Source organism: Coregonus clupeaformis, chromosome 1 (assembly GCF_020615455.1).
Source record: "Coregonus clupeaformis isolate EN_2021a chromosome 1, ASM2061545v1, whole genome shotgun sequence".
In the NCBI taxonomy this organism is placed as follows: Eukaryota; Metazoa; Chordata; class Actinopteri; order Salmoniformes; family Salmonidae; genus Coregonus; species Coregonus clupeaformis.
Window position 1 is genome coordinate 69,905,571 of NC_059192.1, and position 16,375 is coordinate 69,921,945.

Consider the following 16,375-nt stretch of genomic DNA (forward strand, 5'->3'; position numbering starts at 1 on the left):
ATACCAAAAAAATTGTTAAATTATGAGCCTAGTTGATTTAGCCACGGAAAAAGAAAGGAACCTTCCGGCTAGGCATGATTGGCTGAGATAATGGGTGGGCTGGACATGCCGAGAGATGAGTTCGGATTGTTCTGCCATGTAGCATGCTTCTGGTCTATAACATGAACTGCTTAGTATGTGTAGATAATCCCTGCTACCGCGGCATTTGTGAAAGATATAACGTTAGCCATGGAGAACTGCAAAAGTTTTGCTACTGCCCTGAATTTAGCAGGCGCTTTCGACAAAGATCAGTGGGGGAAAGTTGTGATGGAGTGACTTGACACAACGGGCCAAACAAGCTGTAGCTACAAACAAAACAGAAATGACACAGGATGTCTTTTACATAGTTGAAGGGATTCCAGTCTGCCGTGAAGGATTCATCCATGTATACGGGTAAGAGTCTAGCTACATTTTCAGATGTTATATGTTTCTAATTTTGTCAGAAAGTTGTTTTCTTTGCTTGTTAAAGTGTGTTGTTAGCTAGCTAGCGAACGTTAGCTTGTTGGCTCAATAGTTTACGTTACGTGTATGATCTGTGTAGTAATATTATTTGTATCTCAGAAATCCATTTGCATTGCTAGTTATAGCCTAATGTTAGCTAGCTAACATTGAACCTAGTTGGCTAGCTTTAGCTACCTGCAGATTCATGCTACAGCATTTCATGCATGGTGGCTAGCTATTACAATCTGTTTGGATTGCTAGTAGTATGGGTTGGGATTATGGTTCATTGTGTAAACAAAAGACTCCACTTCGCCAGATGATTACATGACCCATCAAGTTAGACAGGTGTGTCTAGGGGTGATTACGGCCATCTATTGTATTTCATGAACATGTGTGCATGTCTAGACAATAGTGACCCATACAATTAGCTAGATGTGGCTGGGGAGTGGTTATACCATTTATTTCACATGACCCATCAATTTAGGCAAGTGTGTCTTGGTAAGCATCATCTAGTATTTATAAAATATTTATAAAATATTTTTATCTGGACACTTTGATATAGTGTGTGTTTACCAGAGACGGTAAAGTGAAGAACAACATGACCTGCACAAAAGTCAGATTAGGATATAGGCCAAGGATTAGATAAAGTGTATGGAGTTTTTGCTTATTGTAGGCTACTACTTTCACCACTTTTAATCTTGAAATCTTTGGTTGTTTACTACACTACCTTATTCACTCTGTTTAGCACATGGCCTCACATGTGAATCCTTAAAGAGATGGGTGGGGCTTAAGAGGGTGTGAACTATGCTGAAATGATGTAGAGAAAGAAGAGCTCTCCTGTAGGTGTACCAAAATATTCGAGGACCATTTTTCAAAAGTGGGGTTACTTTCCCATTGTTCCTTAACTGCAGTGTATGATGTATTTTTGATTTATTGTTTTAGCTTTGAGTTTCTACTTTGTATGTAAAAAATACTATTTCAAATGTTGCAACATAAGACTGAATCGAGGTGGTCGGTCACATTAATGGAATGTAGTTATCCATGGATGTGCAGTTTCATTCAGGAATATTGAGTATTTATGTAATCTAAATCTACATTAATTTGAGTGAAATCTCATCAATACCCACATAAAGAACACTACCAGAGCAGCCTTTTTTATTTAATCCTTAAGGGGTGGAGGGGTTCTACATTTTAGTCATTTAACAGACGCTCTTATCCAGAGCGACTTACAGTTAGTGAGTGCATACATTTTCATACTGGCCCCCCGTGGGAATCGAACCCACAACCCTGGCATTGCAAGTGCCATGCTCTACCAACTGAGCTACATGGGGCATACTAAGCTAACATATGGAATTGTTTTAAGATGGTCATACCAAGGATCATTTAGCTATTTTATTTGGAATTTTAGGACACTTTTAGGTAAAAAATATATATATAAATAAAACATTTGTTTTTAAACTACCTTCAGACGAGTCTTGCAAGGCTTCTGGGCATCCTAGAGATGTATGTGTTCTTGAGAGTCTCTCCTTTCCATAGAGGGGTCATATCAGTGTGTAGCCCAAACTGTTTGGATACTACAGACAAAAGTTGGCAGATCGGCGTTACCAACTTCGTGTTCGTGAGAGTCTCATCTTTCCATTAAGTTTGTATTAGTTTGTAGGCCAAAAGGTCGCAAGAAGACAGATTTTAGTCTGACAAACACAGCTAAACTCGGCCACTTTCCACCGCAGATGAGGAAGGCTGCCATTGGCGGTTGCGGTGGACAGCCCATGCAAAATCTGATATCTCTAGCTTAAACAGATGGATTTTGATGGGGATTTTTAAAACCTACTTGCATTTACTGATGCAGAAAAATTAATGCGTGCCTTTATTACATCCTATCTGGACTACTATAAGGCCCTTCTATCAGGTTGTAACGCTACCAATCTGAAACATCTCCAACTCGTACAAAATGCTGCCGACCAGGAAACAAAAAGTCTGAAGAGTCTCCAATTATTGCCTCACTTCAATGGCTCCTCATACAGTCCTGTACAGACTACAAGTCTTATTTCTAACATGCAAAGCTTTACACGGACAAGCTCCAAACTACCTTAAAGACATGCTAATACAACAGGACACCGGCCTTCTTGCCATCCTGCAAATACAAAAAAAACACAGCTGGAGTCAAGGCCTTCTCCTACAAAGCGCCACACCTACAGTGAGGGAAAAAAGTAAACAGCAATTGATTTGCATTTTAATGAGGGAAATAAGTATTTGACCCCTCTGCAAAACATGACTTAATACTTGGTGGCAAAACCCTTGTTGGCAATCACAGAGGTCAGACGTTTCTTGTAGTTGGCCACCAGGTTTGCACACATCTCAGGAGGGATTTTGTTCCACTTCTCTTTGCAGATCTTCTCCCAGTCATTAAGGTTTCGAGGCTGACGTTTGGCAACTCGAACCTTCAGCTCCCTCCACAGATTTTCTATGGGATTAAGGTCTGGAGACTGGCTAGACCACTCCAGGACCTTAATGTGCTTCTTCTTGAGCCACTCCTTTGTTGCCTTGGCCGTGTGTTTTGGGTCATTGTCATGCTGGAATACCCATCCATGACCCATTTTCAATGCCCTGGCTGAGGGAAGGAGGTTCTCACCCATGATTTGATGGTACATTGCCCCGTCCATCATCCCTTTGATGCGGTGAAGTTGTCCTGTCCCCTTAGCAGAAAAACACCCCCAAAGCATAATGTTTCCACCTCCATGTTTGACAGTGGGGATGGTGTTCTTGGGATCATAGGCAGCATTCCTCCTCCTCCAAACACGGCGAGTTGAGTTGATGCAACGAGCTCGATTTTGGTCTCATCTGACCACAACACTTTCACCCAGTTCTACTCTGAATCTTTCAGATGTTCATTGGCAAACTTCAGACGGCCCTGTATATGTGCTTTCTTGAGCAGGGGGACCTTGCGGGCGCTGCAGGATTTCAGTCCTTCACGGCGTAGTGTGTTACCAATTGTTTTCTTGGTGACTATGGTCCCAGCTGCCTATGGTCCCAGCTGCCGATCTTGCATGGAGCCCCAGGCTGAGGGAGATTGACAGTTCTTTTGTGTTTCTTCCATTTGCGAATAATCGTACCAACTGTTGTCACCTTCTCACCAAGCTGCTTGGCGATGGTCTTGTAGCCCATTCCAGCCTTGTGTAGGTCTACAATCTTGTCCCTGACATCCTTGGAGAGCTCTTTGGTCTTGGCCATGGTGGAGAATTTGGAATCTGATTGATTGATTGCTTCTGTGGACAGGTGTCTTTTATACAGGTAACAAGCTGAGATTAGGAGCACTCCCTTTAAGAGTGTACTCCTAATCTCAGCTCGTTACCTGTATAAAAGACACCTGGGAGCCAGAAATCTTTGATTGAGAGGGGGTCAAATACTTATTTCCTTGATTGAAATGCAAATCAATTTATAACATTTTTGACATGCGTTTTTCTGGATCTTTTTGTTGTTATTCTGTCTCTCACTGTTCAAATAAACCTACCATTAAAATTATAGACTGATCATTTCTTTGTCAGTGGGCAAACATACAAAATCAGCAGGGGATCAAATACTTTTTTCCCTCACTGTATGAACAGCCTGCCAATCCACGTCCGGGTATCAGACTTAGTCTCAATGTTTAAAACTAGGCTAAAAACACACATTTTTTAGCCTCAGTTATGTGTAGTCTTTTTCATGTATTTGATTATCTCTGTATCCTTGCTAACTTCCTGCTTTCCCCACTATACCCCACTTGGGGTACTACAAACCGGTGAGGCCCCCAATCCACTCAACCCGGGATCCAACTACCAGTCCACCCACTGATCCGTCCACATGAATGCCTGGCTGCTTCTCTTATGATCAAGGATCCATATTCCGGGATCCATCCGTCCTACCCTTCCGTCCTACCGTCCGACACACCTTTCCACTCCTGCCCTACTGCACCAATCATTGCTAGTTGTTTACATGTGTGATGGACAGGCAAGTGTAGCCCATGGCGCAAGATGCAACATACATTTTGTGGGTGGTAGAGAGCGAGAGAGGGTTGAGGAGGAGGCTTGAAATGCTGGGCATCTTGTTATGACAAGGATTATGTGAATTATACTGAACAAAAATGTAAACGCAACACGCAATAATTTCAAAGATTTTACTGAGTTACAGTTCATATAAGGAAATCAGTCAATTGAAATAAATTAATTAGGCCCTAATCTATGGATTTCACATGACTGGGAATACAGATATACTGTACATCTCTTGGTCACAGATACCTTAGCAAAAAAAAGGTAGTGGCTTGGATCAGAAAACCAGTCAGTATCTGGTGTGACTGGGACATTTTCAGCTTCCAGGAATTGTGTACAGATCCTTGCGACATGGGGCCGTGCATTATCATGCTGAAACATGAGGTGATGGCGGCAGATGAATGGCACAACAATGGGGCTCGGGATCTTGTCACGGTATCTCTGTGCATTCAAATTGCCATCGATAAAATGCAATTGTCTTCGTTGTCTGTAGCTTTTGCCTGCCCATAAACCCCACCACCACCATGGGGCACTCTGTTCACAACGTTGACATCAGCAAAACGCTCGCCCACACAACGCCATACACGAGGTCTGCAGTTGTGAGGCCTGTTGGACGTACTGCCATATTCTCTAAAACCACAGAGGCAGCTTATAGTAGAGAAATGAACATTACATTCTCAGGCAACAGCTTTGGTGGACATTCCTGCAGTCAGCATGCCAATTTCACGCTCCCTCAAAACTTGAGACATCTGTGGCATTGTGTCATGTAACAAAACTGCACATTTTAGAGTGGCCTTTTATTGTCCCAGTACAAGGTGCACTTGTGTAGTGACCATGCTGTTTAATCATCTTATTGATATGCCACGCCTGTCAGGTGGATGGATTATCTTGGCAAAGGAGAAATGCTCAATAACAGGGATGTAAGCAAATATGTGAGAAATAAGCTTTTTGTGCATATGGAACATTTCGGGGATCTTTTATTTCAACTCATGAAACATGGGACCAACACTTTACATGTTGCATTAATATTTTTGTTCAGTATAGGTCCACAGAATTATACCTAGGAGCAGCGGCTTCTATGGAGGAACTTTGAATGTTCTTTGAGCTAGCTTGATAACAAGCCTGAACTAGCTTCAGTGAGGGAAAAAAGTATTTGATCCCCTGCTGATTTTGTATGTTTGCCCACTGACAAAGAAATGATCAGTCTATAATTTTAATGGTAGGTTTATTTGAACAGTGAGAGACAGAATAACAACAAAAAAATCCAGAAAAACGCATGTCAAGAATGTTATAAATTTATTTTCATTTTAATGAGGGAAATAAGTATTTGACCCCCTCTCAATCAGAAAGATTTCTGGCTCCCAAGTGTCTTTTATGCAGGTAACGAGCTGAGATTAGGAGCACACTCTTAAAGGGAGTGCTCCTAATCTCAGTTTGTTACCTGTATAAAAGACACCTGTCCACAGAAGCAATCAATCAATCAGATTCCAAACTCTCCACCATGGCCAAGACCAAAGAGCTCTCCAAGGATGTCAGGGACAAGATTGTAGACCTACACAAGACAAGAATGGGCTACAAGACCATCGCCAAGCAGCTTGGTGAGAAGGTGACAACAGTTAGTGCGATTATTCGCAAATGGAAGAAACACAAAAGAACTGTCAATCTCCCTCAGCCTGGCGCTCCATGCAAGATCTCACCTCGTGGAGTTGCAATGATCATGAGAATGGTGAGGAATTAGCCCAGAACTACACGGGAGGATCTTGTCAATTATCTCAAGGCAGCTGGGACCATAGTCACAAAGAAAACAATTGGTAACACACTATGCCGTGAAGGACTGAAATCCTGCAGCGCCCGCAAGGTTCCCCTGCTCAAGAAAGCACATATACAGGCCCGTCTGAAGTTTGCCAATGAACATCTGAATGATTCAGAGGAGAACTGGGTGACAGTGTTGTGGTCAGATGAGACCAAAATCGAGCTCTTTGTACTGTCAAATCTTGGGTGAGGACCTCCTTCCCTCAGCCAGGGCATTGAAAATAGGTCGTGGATGGGTATTCCAGCATGACAATGACCCAAAACACACGGCCAAGCTAACAAAGGAGTGGCTCAAGAAGAAGCACATTAAGGTCCTGGAGTGGCCTAGCCAGACTCCAGACCTTAATCCCATAGAAAATCTGTGGAGGGAGCTGAAGGTTCGAGTTGCCAAACGTCAGCCTCGAAACCTTAACGACTTGGAGAAGATCTGCAAAGAAGAGTGGGACAAAATCCCTCCTGAGATGTGTGCAAATCTGGTGGCCAACTACAAGAAACGTCTGACCTCTGTGATTGCCAACAAGGGTTTTGCCACCAAGTACTAAGTCATGTTTTGCAGAGGGGTCAAATACTTATTTCCCTCATTAAAATGAAAATCAATTTATAACATTTTTGACATGTGTTTTTCTGGATTTTGTTGTTGTTATTCTGTCTCTCACTGTTCAAATAAACCTACCATTAAAATCATAGACTGATTTGTCTTTGTCAGTGGGCAAACGTACAAAATCAGCAGGGGATCAAATACTTTTTTCCATCACTGTAGCTAACAAGCTTCACTAGTATTGAAAAAGTTTATCAATTAAAAATCTCTCTCCCTATCTTCTGAATCAAGCTTGTAACATCAGCCTATGCTTCAGAGGGGGAGGGGCAGGTAGCCTAAACATGCACAGGCAAATATTTTCAGCTTGCAGGCAGACACTGGAGTGACAGAGTTAGGTGCTTTGTTGCGTTTTGTTGTGGGACTAGAATATTTTGTATCACTTTCGTTCCAGGTTCCATTTCTGTTCCTTGAAAATTGTAGTTATTTTCTGATTTTCTGTTCTGTTCCCTGATCCGGTTCCAACCCCTGGTTAAGACACATAGGACAGTAAAAAGCTCACTGCACCCTCATATGTCATGTCTTGAAATATGCAGACAGATTAAAAGTAAATTTACATTGTAATACTTCGGACAGCTAACTTTCTAACTCCGCCCATAACTTTGACTTTATAACATTCCCAGAAGGCATGGATTATTGAGTCATTGTTAGTTTGTGCTGTAGAATGTGAATTTTTTATTTTGTGTAATACATTCTATACATTAGTTTATACTGGATTAAGCGTACATTTGCATTAACTGTAATTGTGTTACGTATGTTCCAACATTCCCTCCATATTGTGCCAATACCAGTTATTTTTAAGTCTTGGTTCTAGTCATTTATATTTTATTCTAAGAGGTAGGTCAGTTGGATAGACTCTCTGCAAGGTTTTGTATCTTACCTATCATATGAATATCCTTTTCTGACTCAAATACGATTCCCTCAAGATTGCTCTGTTGTCCAAAAGGTTTCAAATCGAAATTTCGTGATATGAAACTTAAGTTAAAATATCTACATTGGTCAGTCCAAAATTGATTTTTAATTCTGTCATGGAAATAAATGTATTTCCTATTACCAAGTCATATACAGTTTCTATGCTTTTAGTTTTCCATGTGGACCAATTTATCTGTGAATTCTGAAAAGCTGTCCAAGGATTTTGCATAGGGTTGTGTTTTTAGGGAGTGATATTGGTTCTTGTAGAAAATGTTTCATTTTCATCCATATTGTTATAGTGTTCTTAACTATGAAGTTGTTAATGTTCTTATCTTTATACTTAGAACATAGACATGTAACGAGTCTGGGGATGAGTATGCGCATCGTCAATATGTACCCATTGTTCCTCTTTAGTGCATTTAACTACAATGAGTATACAAAACATTAAGAACACCTGCTCTTTCCATGACATAGACTGAACAGGTGAATCCAGGTGAAAGCTATGCTCCCTTATTGATGTCACTTCTTAAATCCACTTTAATCATTATAGATAAAGGGGAGGAGACAGGTTAAATAATGATTTTTTTAACCTTTGAGACAATTGAGACATATGATTGTGTATATGTGCCTTTGAATGGGGTATGGTAGTACGTGCCAGGTGTAGGGCTGTTTGCAGTGACCAATATATCTGCCACACCGGCAGTCATGAGTCACGATAATCTCCTCTTATGCACTCTGGACATGTGTTAGTAGTACCAACTCGCTAATGATCATCAGGTTGCTAATGGCCTGGTACTCAGGGCTCTATTGTCCCTCTAACCACTCTGACATCAATGCAAATGCAATAAAAAATCACATCAAACACTTATCATCAAAACAGTATGTGCTTTAAAAACTCACCTCACAGTGATTGATCAATTTGAAGAAAGAAGTTCAACAACAGGTTGAACCTGAGTGGAAAACATGTGTTGTGGATGTTGTTTCAAAGCCTAACACAACTAAATGGACAGCGCTTTCTAAGGTGATGATTAATTCAAAACAACCATATGCATATTAGAGCTTATGCATAGCATAGGCCTATATATGAGCCCAAGCCCCACAAAAAACCTGAATTAAAATAATGATTGTGCGTTATACAATACATAGTCTACCACATATTACACATGGCAGAAAAACATACAAAAAAACTGATTTTAAGATTTATTTGGTACATAATTGGTCTAGACTAAATTAAACAAATTCAGAGTCAACCTACAATTATAGTGAATTTGTATTTGATTTTGAATAGCCTAGTAATAGGGCATTCTTTATATATTCATAATTAATAGGCTGACACATTACTTTTAGCTACAGAATATCTCACCACTGTGTGTGTCCATCTCCTCCACTCTCTCCATCATTCCTTTCTCCAGCACGCAGAGAGAGGGGCTGTCAACAGTTTAATGAAATATGTTTCGTTGTGAAAACATGTTACTATCGATGTTCCCGAACAGATTTCACTTGGTTTCCCAAATTAAGCACTTGGTAGCTACAGGAACAGGGTTGGAGAGCCCATGGCATACAGAGTTTGGGCGGAATTTCACCTGTTTCTTTTCTTTTTCTTTAACCTTTATTTAACATGGCAAGTCAGTTAAGAATAAATACTTATTTACCATGACGTCCTACCAAAAGGCAAAAGGCCTCCTGTGGGGACGGTGTCTGAGATTTAAAAATAAAAATATAGGACAAAACACACATCACGACAAGAGAGACACCACAACACTACATAAAGAGAGACCTAAGACAACAACATAGCATGGCAGCAACACATGACAACAGAGCATGGCAGCAACACAACATGTCAGCAGCACAATATGGTAGCAGCACAAAACATGGTACAAACATTATTGGGCACAGACAACAGCACAAAGGCAAGACAGTAGAGACAACAATACATCACGCGAAGCACAATTCAACATTAGAAAATGGCCTTCTTGGTCCCTGTGCTGGGATATAAGGAAAATGGTGTATTCTTATTTATCAGGATGCCTACACCTCTACCATTACTACAGTAGGTGGCAGCATAGGCCTCTCCAACCCAGCTCCTCTTTAAATATTCAATTCTCCTTTTTTGAAATGTAACTCTTGCAGGAAAACCACATCTGCTGACAATCTCTTTAAGTGTTCAAGAACCGTATGCTTTTTTTTATCCATCATGGAGCCCATGCACATTCTATGTAATAAGTTGGATTTTGTTGGTATTACATATAAGTAATATATACAGTAACTATGAATTCATACTATGACTCTCCCATTTCATGGAATGCCCACCGCCCTCATATGACATGTCTGCTAAAATGCTTTATCTGGTTCTTCAATGATAGATGGAACAGGCATGGTTAACTTTTAACAGAAAACAAACAAAAAACATAAAGCAAAGTACTTCTTTGTACCCTTCCCCACCCAAGCTAAGCTTGTCCCTACCTCTCATCCTTGCCCACCCTTACCAACCCAAGCCAATCTTGTCCCAACCTCCCATCTTTTTCCTGCCTCCCTCCCTCTCAGACACACTTACACCCATCCATCCATCGACTTACTCATCCATTCTCATTCATTCTCGCCCAACATATAACCTACACATAGTAATGTTCACCATCCCTTACTCTTCCCTCACACTCCCATTTATCTATATACAAACGCACACACACATACACACCTACGCTCCCACACACATCCACACACACATCCATAGAACAGTTATTGACATACATGCTATATTCCCGTTTTTAATTGTATTCATGTAGCCCATTAGCATTGGCTACTTCTATCAGTTCTTCATAGAGAAGAACAATTATTTGGGGAAAGTAGAGTATAAATTGCATTGGGGGGAGGGGGAAAGGATTTTGTCTCAACTTACGATAAGCTGGTCTCAGGTATGTAGCCTAATGCACTCATTGTTTTTTCCTACTTTGTCATCTTCCCAGAGCAGGGTGCTCTCCTCCTTCAACTGGGAAGGTTACTGGGAAGGTTTCTTGTATATTTTGATTAGGGCTTCATTGGCACTTGTGAATTCCATCCTTTGTGTTCCATTCCATACCCACAGCACTGCCGGGAAGCAGAGTTGAGATTTGATTCCTTTTTCCTCCAGTGACTGATCGGAATCTATTGCTTGCGGGTTTTTTCTCAGCTTAGCAGACAGGTCCTGGACGAATCAAATGGACTGGCCGTGAATTTTGATCTCCTTCCCTCCTGTGGTCTGATAGTTCCACAGCTTGAAGATTACCATGCGAGGGTATTTAGCATTCAACTGTTTCACACCGATCCTATGGCATCATTCCCGATCCTTTGGTGATATAGCCACGTGAAGTTCCTCTGATATCAGTTTGACCACGTAGCTGGAAAGGTCCCCTTTTTCCTTGTCTTTTGGTAAGGACAATATTCTCATGTTTCATCTCATTCTGTTTTCTTGCTAGTCCAATTCATCTTCTTAAGTTTGCAAGTTTTGTTGTCTTGTTCGTTCATGTACAGTGATTCCTCAATTAAAAGTTTTGAGCTTATGAAGCGACCATTTGTGTTAGATGGTGGCAGATTGTGGTAAATTGCGTCATTCTGTCATTGCATCACACTATCACAAGGGGGAGTTAGAACACTGATCTATTGGTAGTCTGAACTGTGGCACAAATTGACTATCTTTTCATAAAATTAATGTAGGTGTGAATGTTTCAGTCCAAGAGTCTCTCTTCTCTGGCACTAGAGTCCTGCATCAGGCAACAACAAAACAATTTCTGGCGGGTGGTCCCGGAGTTGAGAGAGAACTTGGGTAAATACAATGGGGCAATTACACTTGACTAACGATTTCTCTCCCTCTAAAAACAGACAGAAATAATTATATATCACAAATATAGCCCCTTTATACAAAGTGAGTTTCTGAAACACGGAGTCCTTCTTTACTGATGTGAAAAAGAAACTGAATGAAAGAGAGTCCAGCGAGGATAGGGAGGGGAAAAAGGTTGCCCATATTTTCAAGACCTGAGCTCCTTCATTTATTTATGAAATGTACTAGTTTATTTAGGCAATTTAATATATTAATTTCTTTCTGATAGTCTTTAATAAAGAAATATATTAACATTCTTTCTGATAGTCTTTAATAAAGAAATGTTTTGACCAAGTTAATCTGCTCATGTTGTGTGTGTTCAATTATTTGTGACATTATGGTTACAATGAAGAATGTAAATGAAATAAATCCTATTCATAATGAATAATCAGTTGTGTGTTGCAAACGTGTCATTTATCCTTATACATTTTTTTTGTACGATTTAATTTTATATTTTTAGACAATACAAAACATACACATCCAAACAACAACTACATCACACCTGCCCAGACCCACCTGCTCACACCCCCATCTCCAGTGCCCGCATCACTCTCCACCACATGGCCTCAAACTGTACGATTTTGTTTCTCTCCGTTGCCCACACGCACTTTCAACATTTGGATAATAAAGCATTTAAAGGCTGACATTAGTTAATTTTCTGTTTTTAAGTATACGTTTTTTCAAGATGTTTGACGAGAAAAGTATCGTCCAACCTATCTCACTTCACGCTTATATGCCATGTCTTGAAATATGCAGACAGACGGATTAAAAGTTAATTTCCATTGTAATACTTCTGACAGCCACAGGTCTAACTCCAACCATAACTTTCGGACTTTATAACATTCCCAGAAGGCATGGATTATTATAATCTAATGAAAAGTTAACCTGGTAATCTAATTTAATTTACTGCAGGCCTAAGACCTATGTGTTTAACCTTCTGAATGAATGATTATATTGAAGATAGAAGCCACCTCTTAATGAGCTCCGAGAGCCGATCCGTTACCCAACAAAATAATATCAATTTATTTAGACTACAAACGGTAGGCTATTATTTATATTTTCATGCATTAATTAATTTGTCTGCATGTCTATTCAACATTTGGCTAAAAAGAAACCATGCCATGACTATGGCCTCCCGAGTGGCACAGTGGTCTAAGGCACTGCATTGCAGTGCTAGCTGTGCCACAAGAGATCGGGAGACCGGGAGACCCATGGGGCGGCGCACAATTTTAGCTATGTTTTCCTGGATATCCTTTAGCTGTTCATTACTCTCGTTTGCATCTCCAAGTTGCTCCTTGTCTTTTCCTCAGAGGGAAACCATGGCTTGTTGGATTCGTGTCGCCATGCCGCTTTACCAACTGATTTGTTTGCTGTTGTATGTAACTGACCGTTCACTCACTCTCTCCCAGTTGCTTGGGGATATATTGATATATTGTGTTTAGAGGCTCAATTTAACCTTTGTTGTCTGTACAAAACGGAGCTACTCACTCCCCATGCGTCGCACTCCTGAGTGGCGCAGTGGTCTAAGGCACTGCATCGCAGTGCTAACTGTGCCACTAGAGATCCTGGTTCGAATCCAGGCTCTGTCGCAGCCGGCCGCGACCGGGAGACTCATGGGCGGCGCACAATTGGCCCAGCGTCGTCCATGGTAGGGGAGGGAATGACCGGCAGGGATGTAGCTCAGTTGATAGAGCATGGCATTTGCAACGCCAGGGTTGTGGGTTCGATTCCCACGGGGGGCCAGTATAAAAAAACAAAAAAAACTAAAAAATATGTATTCACTAACTGTAAGTCGCTCTGGTTAAGAGCGTCTGTTAAATGACGTAAATGTATTGGTACGCGCATGCACATCATTTGGGGAACTTCAACCATGAAAGATTGTAATAAATGATAGAGGACACCATTTTGTGTATTTTAAAAGCTAAATACTTTATCTTTTTAAACAGTTTTCAACCATTGGTCATTAACGTGATATAAAATCATGTCTGAGGCATTTTCCACCATAGATCCTACCAGTCCTGTTAGAGTTGTATCATTTGGAGAATTTCAACCGTGAAAGATTCTTATAAGCGATAGGAGAAACCATCTGATGTCTTTTACCAGCTATATTTTAACACTAGAACCGCCATATGCCAACGACCACTGACGTTTTATTTTGTAAATAGAACAAATCGGCCTAAAGAAAAACGATATCCTGCTCCTTCCCTGACTTTTCCTAAATGTTTGTATTGCTCATTTGTCCGAATTTTGACTATGTGCTGTAAGACTTTGGTACCCAGCCAGGTGCTAATACGTCTCTCTCTCCTCACTGAATGAATGACAAAAGGATAAATGGGCAATAGTTGTGCATTTTGCTTCACAATTGAATTTAAATTAGGACCAACAATGATAAGGAGGGTGAAGAGGTTGATTTAATTTGGAAAGAAAATAGTGTAATGATGAGTTTGTGTTATGGCTATTTATCAGTGTTGGCGCTCATGTTTTGCAGGTTTTTAGCATTCCCTTTTACATTTTACTTTGTTAAAAGAAGCTGTTACGGGACTATAACTCTATTACTAATCAAATATATTGTAAGGGAAAATGAAAACATGCTACGTGTTGCAATAGGCCTTTAAAATAATGTCAAACATATCATTGACTCTATTCGAGTTGATGAGGAATGAATGACAAATGGATGAATGGGCAAAAGCTGTGCATATTACTTCACATTTGAATTTAAATTAGGCCTAAGTGAATGATAAGGAAGGTGAAGACATTGATTTTAATTTAGAATAACAATAGTGTAATGAGTTTGTGTTATGCCTATTTATCAGCGTTGGCGCTCATGTTAATAATTTGATGGTGCGCCTTGTGGGTTGATACCATTCTCTTTTACGTTTTACTTTGCAAAAATAAGCTGTTATGGGACTTTTTTATTTACTCTAACTCTTTTACTAATCACATTTATTGTAAGGGAAACTAAAACATGATACGTGTTGCAGTAGGCCTTTAGAATAATGCAAAACATATCCTTGACTCTATCAAAGTTCATGCACGAAGGGGAAACAAATGATTCCAGTCAGCCTGCGCAGCCAGCCCATCGAAACTACACCTAAACTATGTTCAAAATAATTTCACACATAATAAGACAGCCTATAGACAAGATTAAATTGACAATAGTTTATTAGGGACAATATTATCAGTTGACAAATTGTACATGAAGAGATGGGCGCATCTTGTATTTGACAGATGCAGGGAAAGAAGCGTCACTTTATCAAATCCTTTAGAGTCACATGCAGGTAAAACATTTTGATTTCTATATGACAGCATTGCTCTGGCTACTAAGCAAAGACTAGTAACATAATAAACTTAAAATATGCTATTCTGTTTTCTTTTAAATACATTTTCTTATTTTCACAATGTTTTTTTAGACCTGCCAAAACAAAATTATAATGGACTTCTTTGTGCTGGACTTGAACTATCGGTTTTTCATTTTTACTTGTAGCCTAAAAGAAAGTAATCAAAATGTTATTATGTTCTTTGAAATAATAGTTTTTTAGTATTGTAATATTACCTAAGACCTATATAAACACAACAAAATGATTATTCTTTAGATAGCATATATTAAATGTATTTATTAGACTGTTAGATTGTTGATGGGTCTTTGGCTGGAAGTGTCAAAAATTGTCTTTAGGCCCACATTTTTCACTACCACTTTGTAGAATTATACAAAACATATCCTTGACTCTATCTAAACAAATAACTATTGTTGTTATATTTTTACATGTATATATTTCCACAAATATTTATTAATGCAATTCATGCTTTACAGTTGTTTATGCACTATTTATCATGCGTTGGTGCTTATGTTTGCGCACCTTGTGGGTTGATATGCATCTGATGAGTATACTAAAGGAGAAACCCAGCAACGTTCTCTATCGGGTACTTATAGGCTGAAAGGCCAGGCGATTGTAGTGTTAATATCATCATTGTTTTTTTTTGATTGTGCGATAATATAAATGTTATTCGGAACTTTATTTTGCTGGTCGGAACAGTGGAAAGAAGCGGAAAAAAATAGTGGTTCTGTTCAGAAATAAACTATTGGAATAAATGTTGGGTTCCAACCCCTGGTCTTAACCCCATGTATTCTTCCTGTACTCTGGCTTGTGGTTGATCTGCAGGGCTGTCTGGTACATACCTGATGCTCCCAGTTATCAGGCAGGGGCAGGTGATGGTTCCGACCATTAGTCTTCTCGTAGTAGTACATGAGAGCGTTCAGGTCTGGAAAATTCCGGTTCAGGTCCACCTCCCTGGAGTTGCCTCGCCCAACTAGGTAGCCATTGAACTCAGGACCCTTATATACAAACAGAAGAAGAATCCTATAAGGTTACACTATATCTTAAAGTCCTATTTCAGCTGATGTTCCCCTGGTAAGAGTGATTAAACAATGGGTACTTTATGGTTTTACTTTGAATAATTAAACACAATCAGTAATTACCAGTACTACGGTCAGTGGTGTAGTGCTCTTTATTTTAGGTGCCTAAGCACTAAATCAGCATTTAGAACATACCCATTTTAGGCCATACATACCAGCAAAGCTGGTGAAACCCTACTGTATTTGTTGGCTTTCACTATTAGGGGTTCAGCAGCAAAGCTGGTGAAACCATATTGTATTTATGGGATGCTGTAAAATGATGCACAAATACATCTGGTTACACA

At 39.9% G+C, this 16,375-nt stretch overlaps 1 protein-coding gene across 2 annotated transcripts in view; it reads right to left on the minus strand.

The window, feature by feature from the left end:
- The window catches only part of cpn1 (carboxypeptidase N, polypeptide 1), a 201,048-nt gene that overhangs the window by 104,882 nt on the left and 79,791 nt on the right, over nucleotides 1-16,375 (minus strand). The window contains exon 3 of one of the 2 annotated variants that reach the window (XM_041883952.2): nucleotides 15,855-16,010. The exons of the other annotated variant lie outside the window; for it this stretch is intronic. Within the exon in view, the coding sequence (XP_041739886.1) occupies nucleotides 15,855-16,010 (156 nt within the window). The remainder of the gene's footprint in view (nucleotides 1-15,854; nucleotides 16,011-16,375) is intronic. 2 annotated transcript variants of the gene reach the window in all.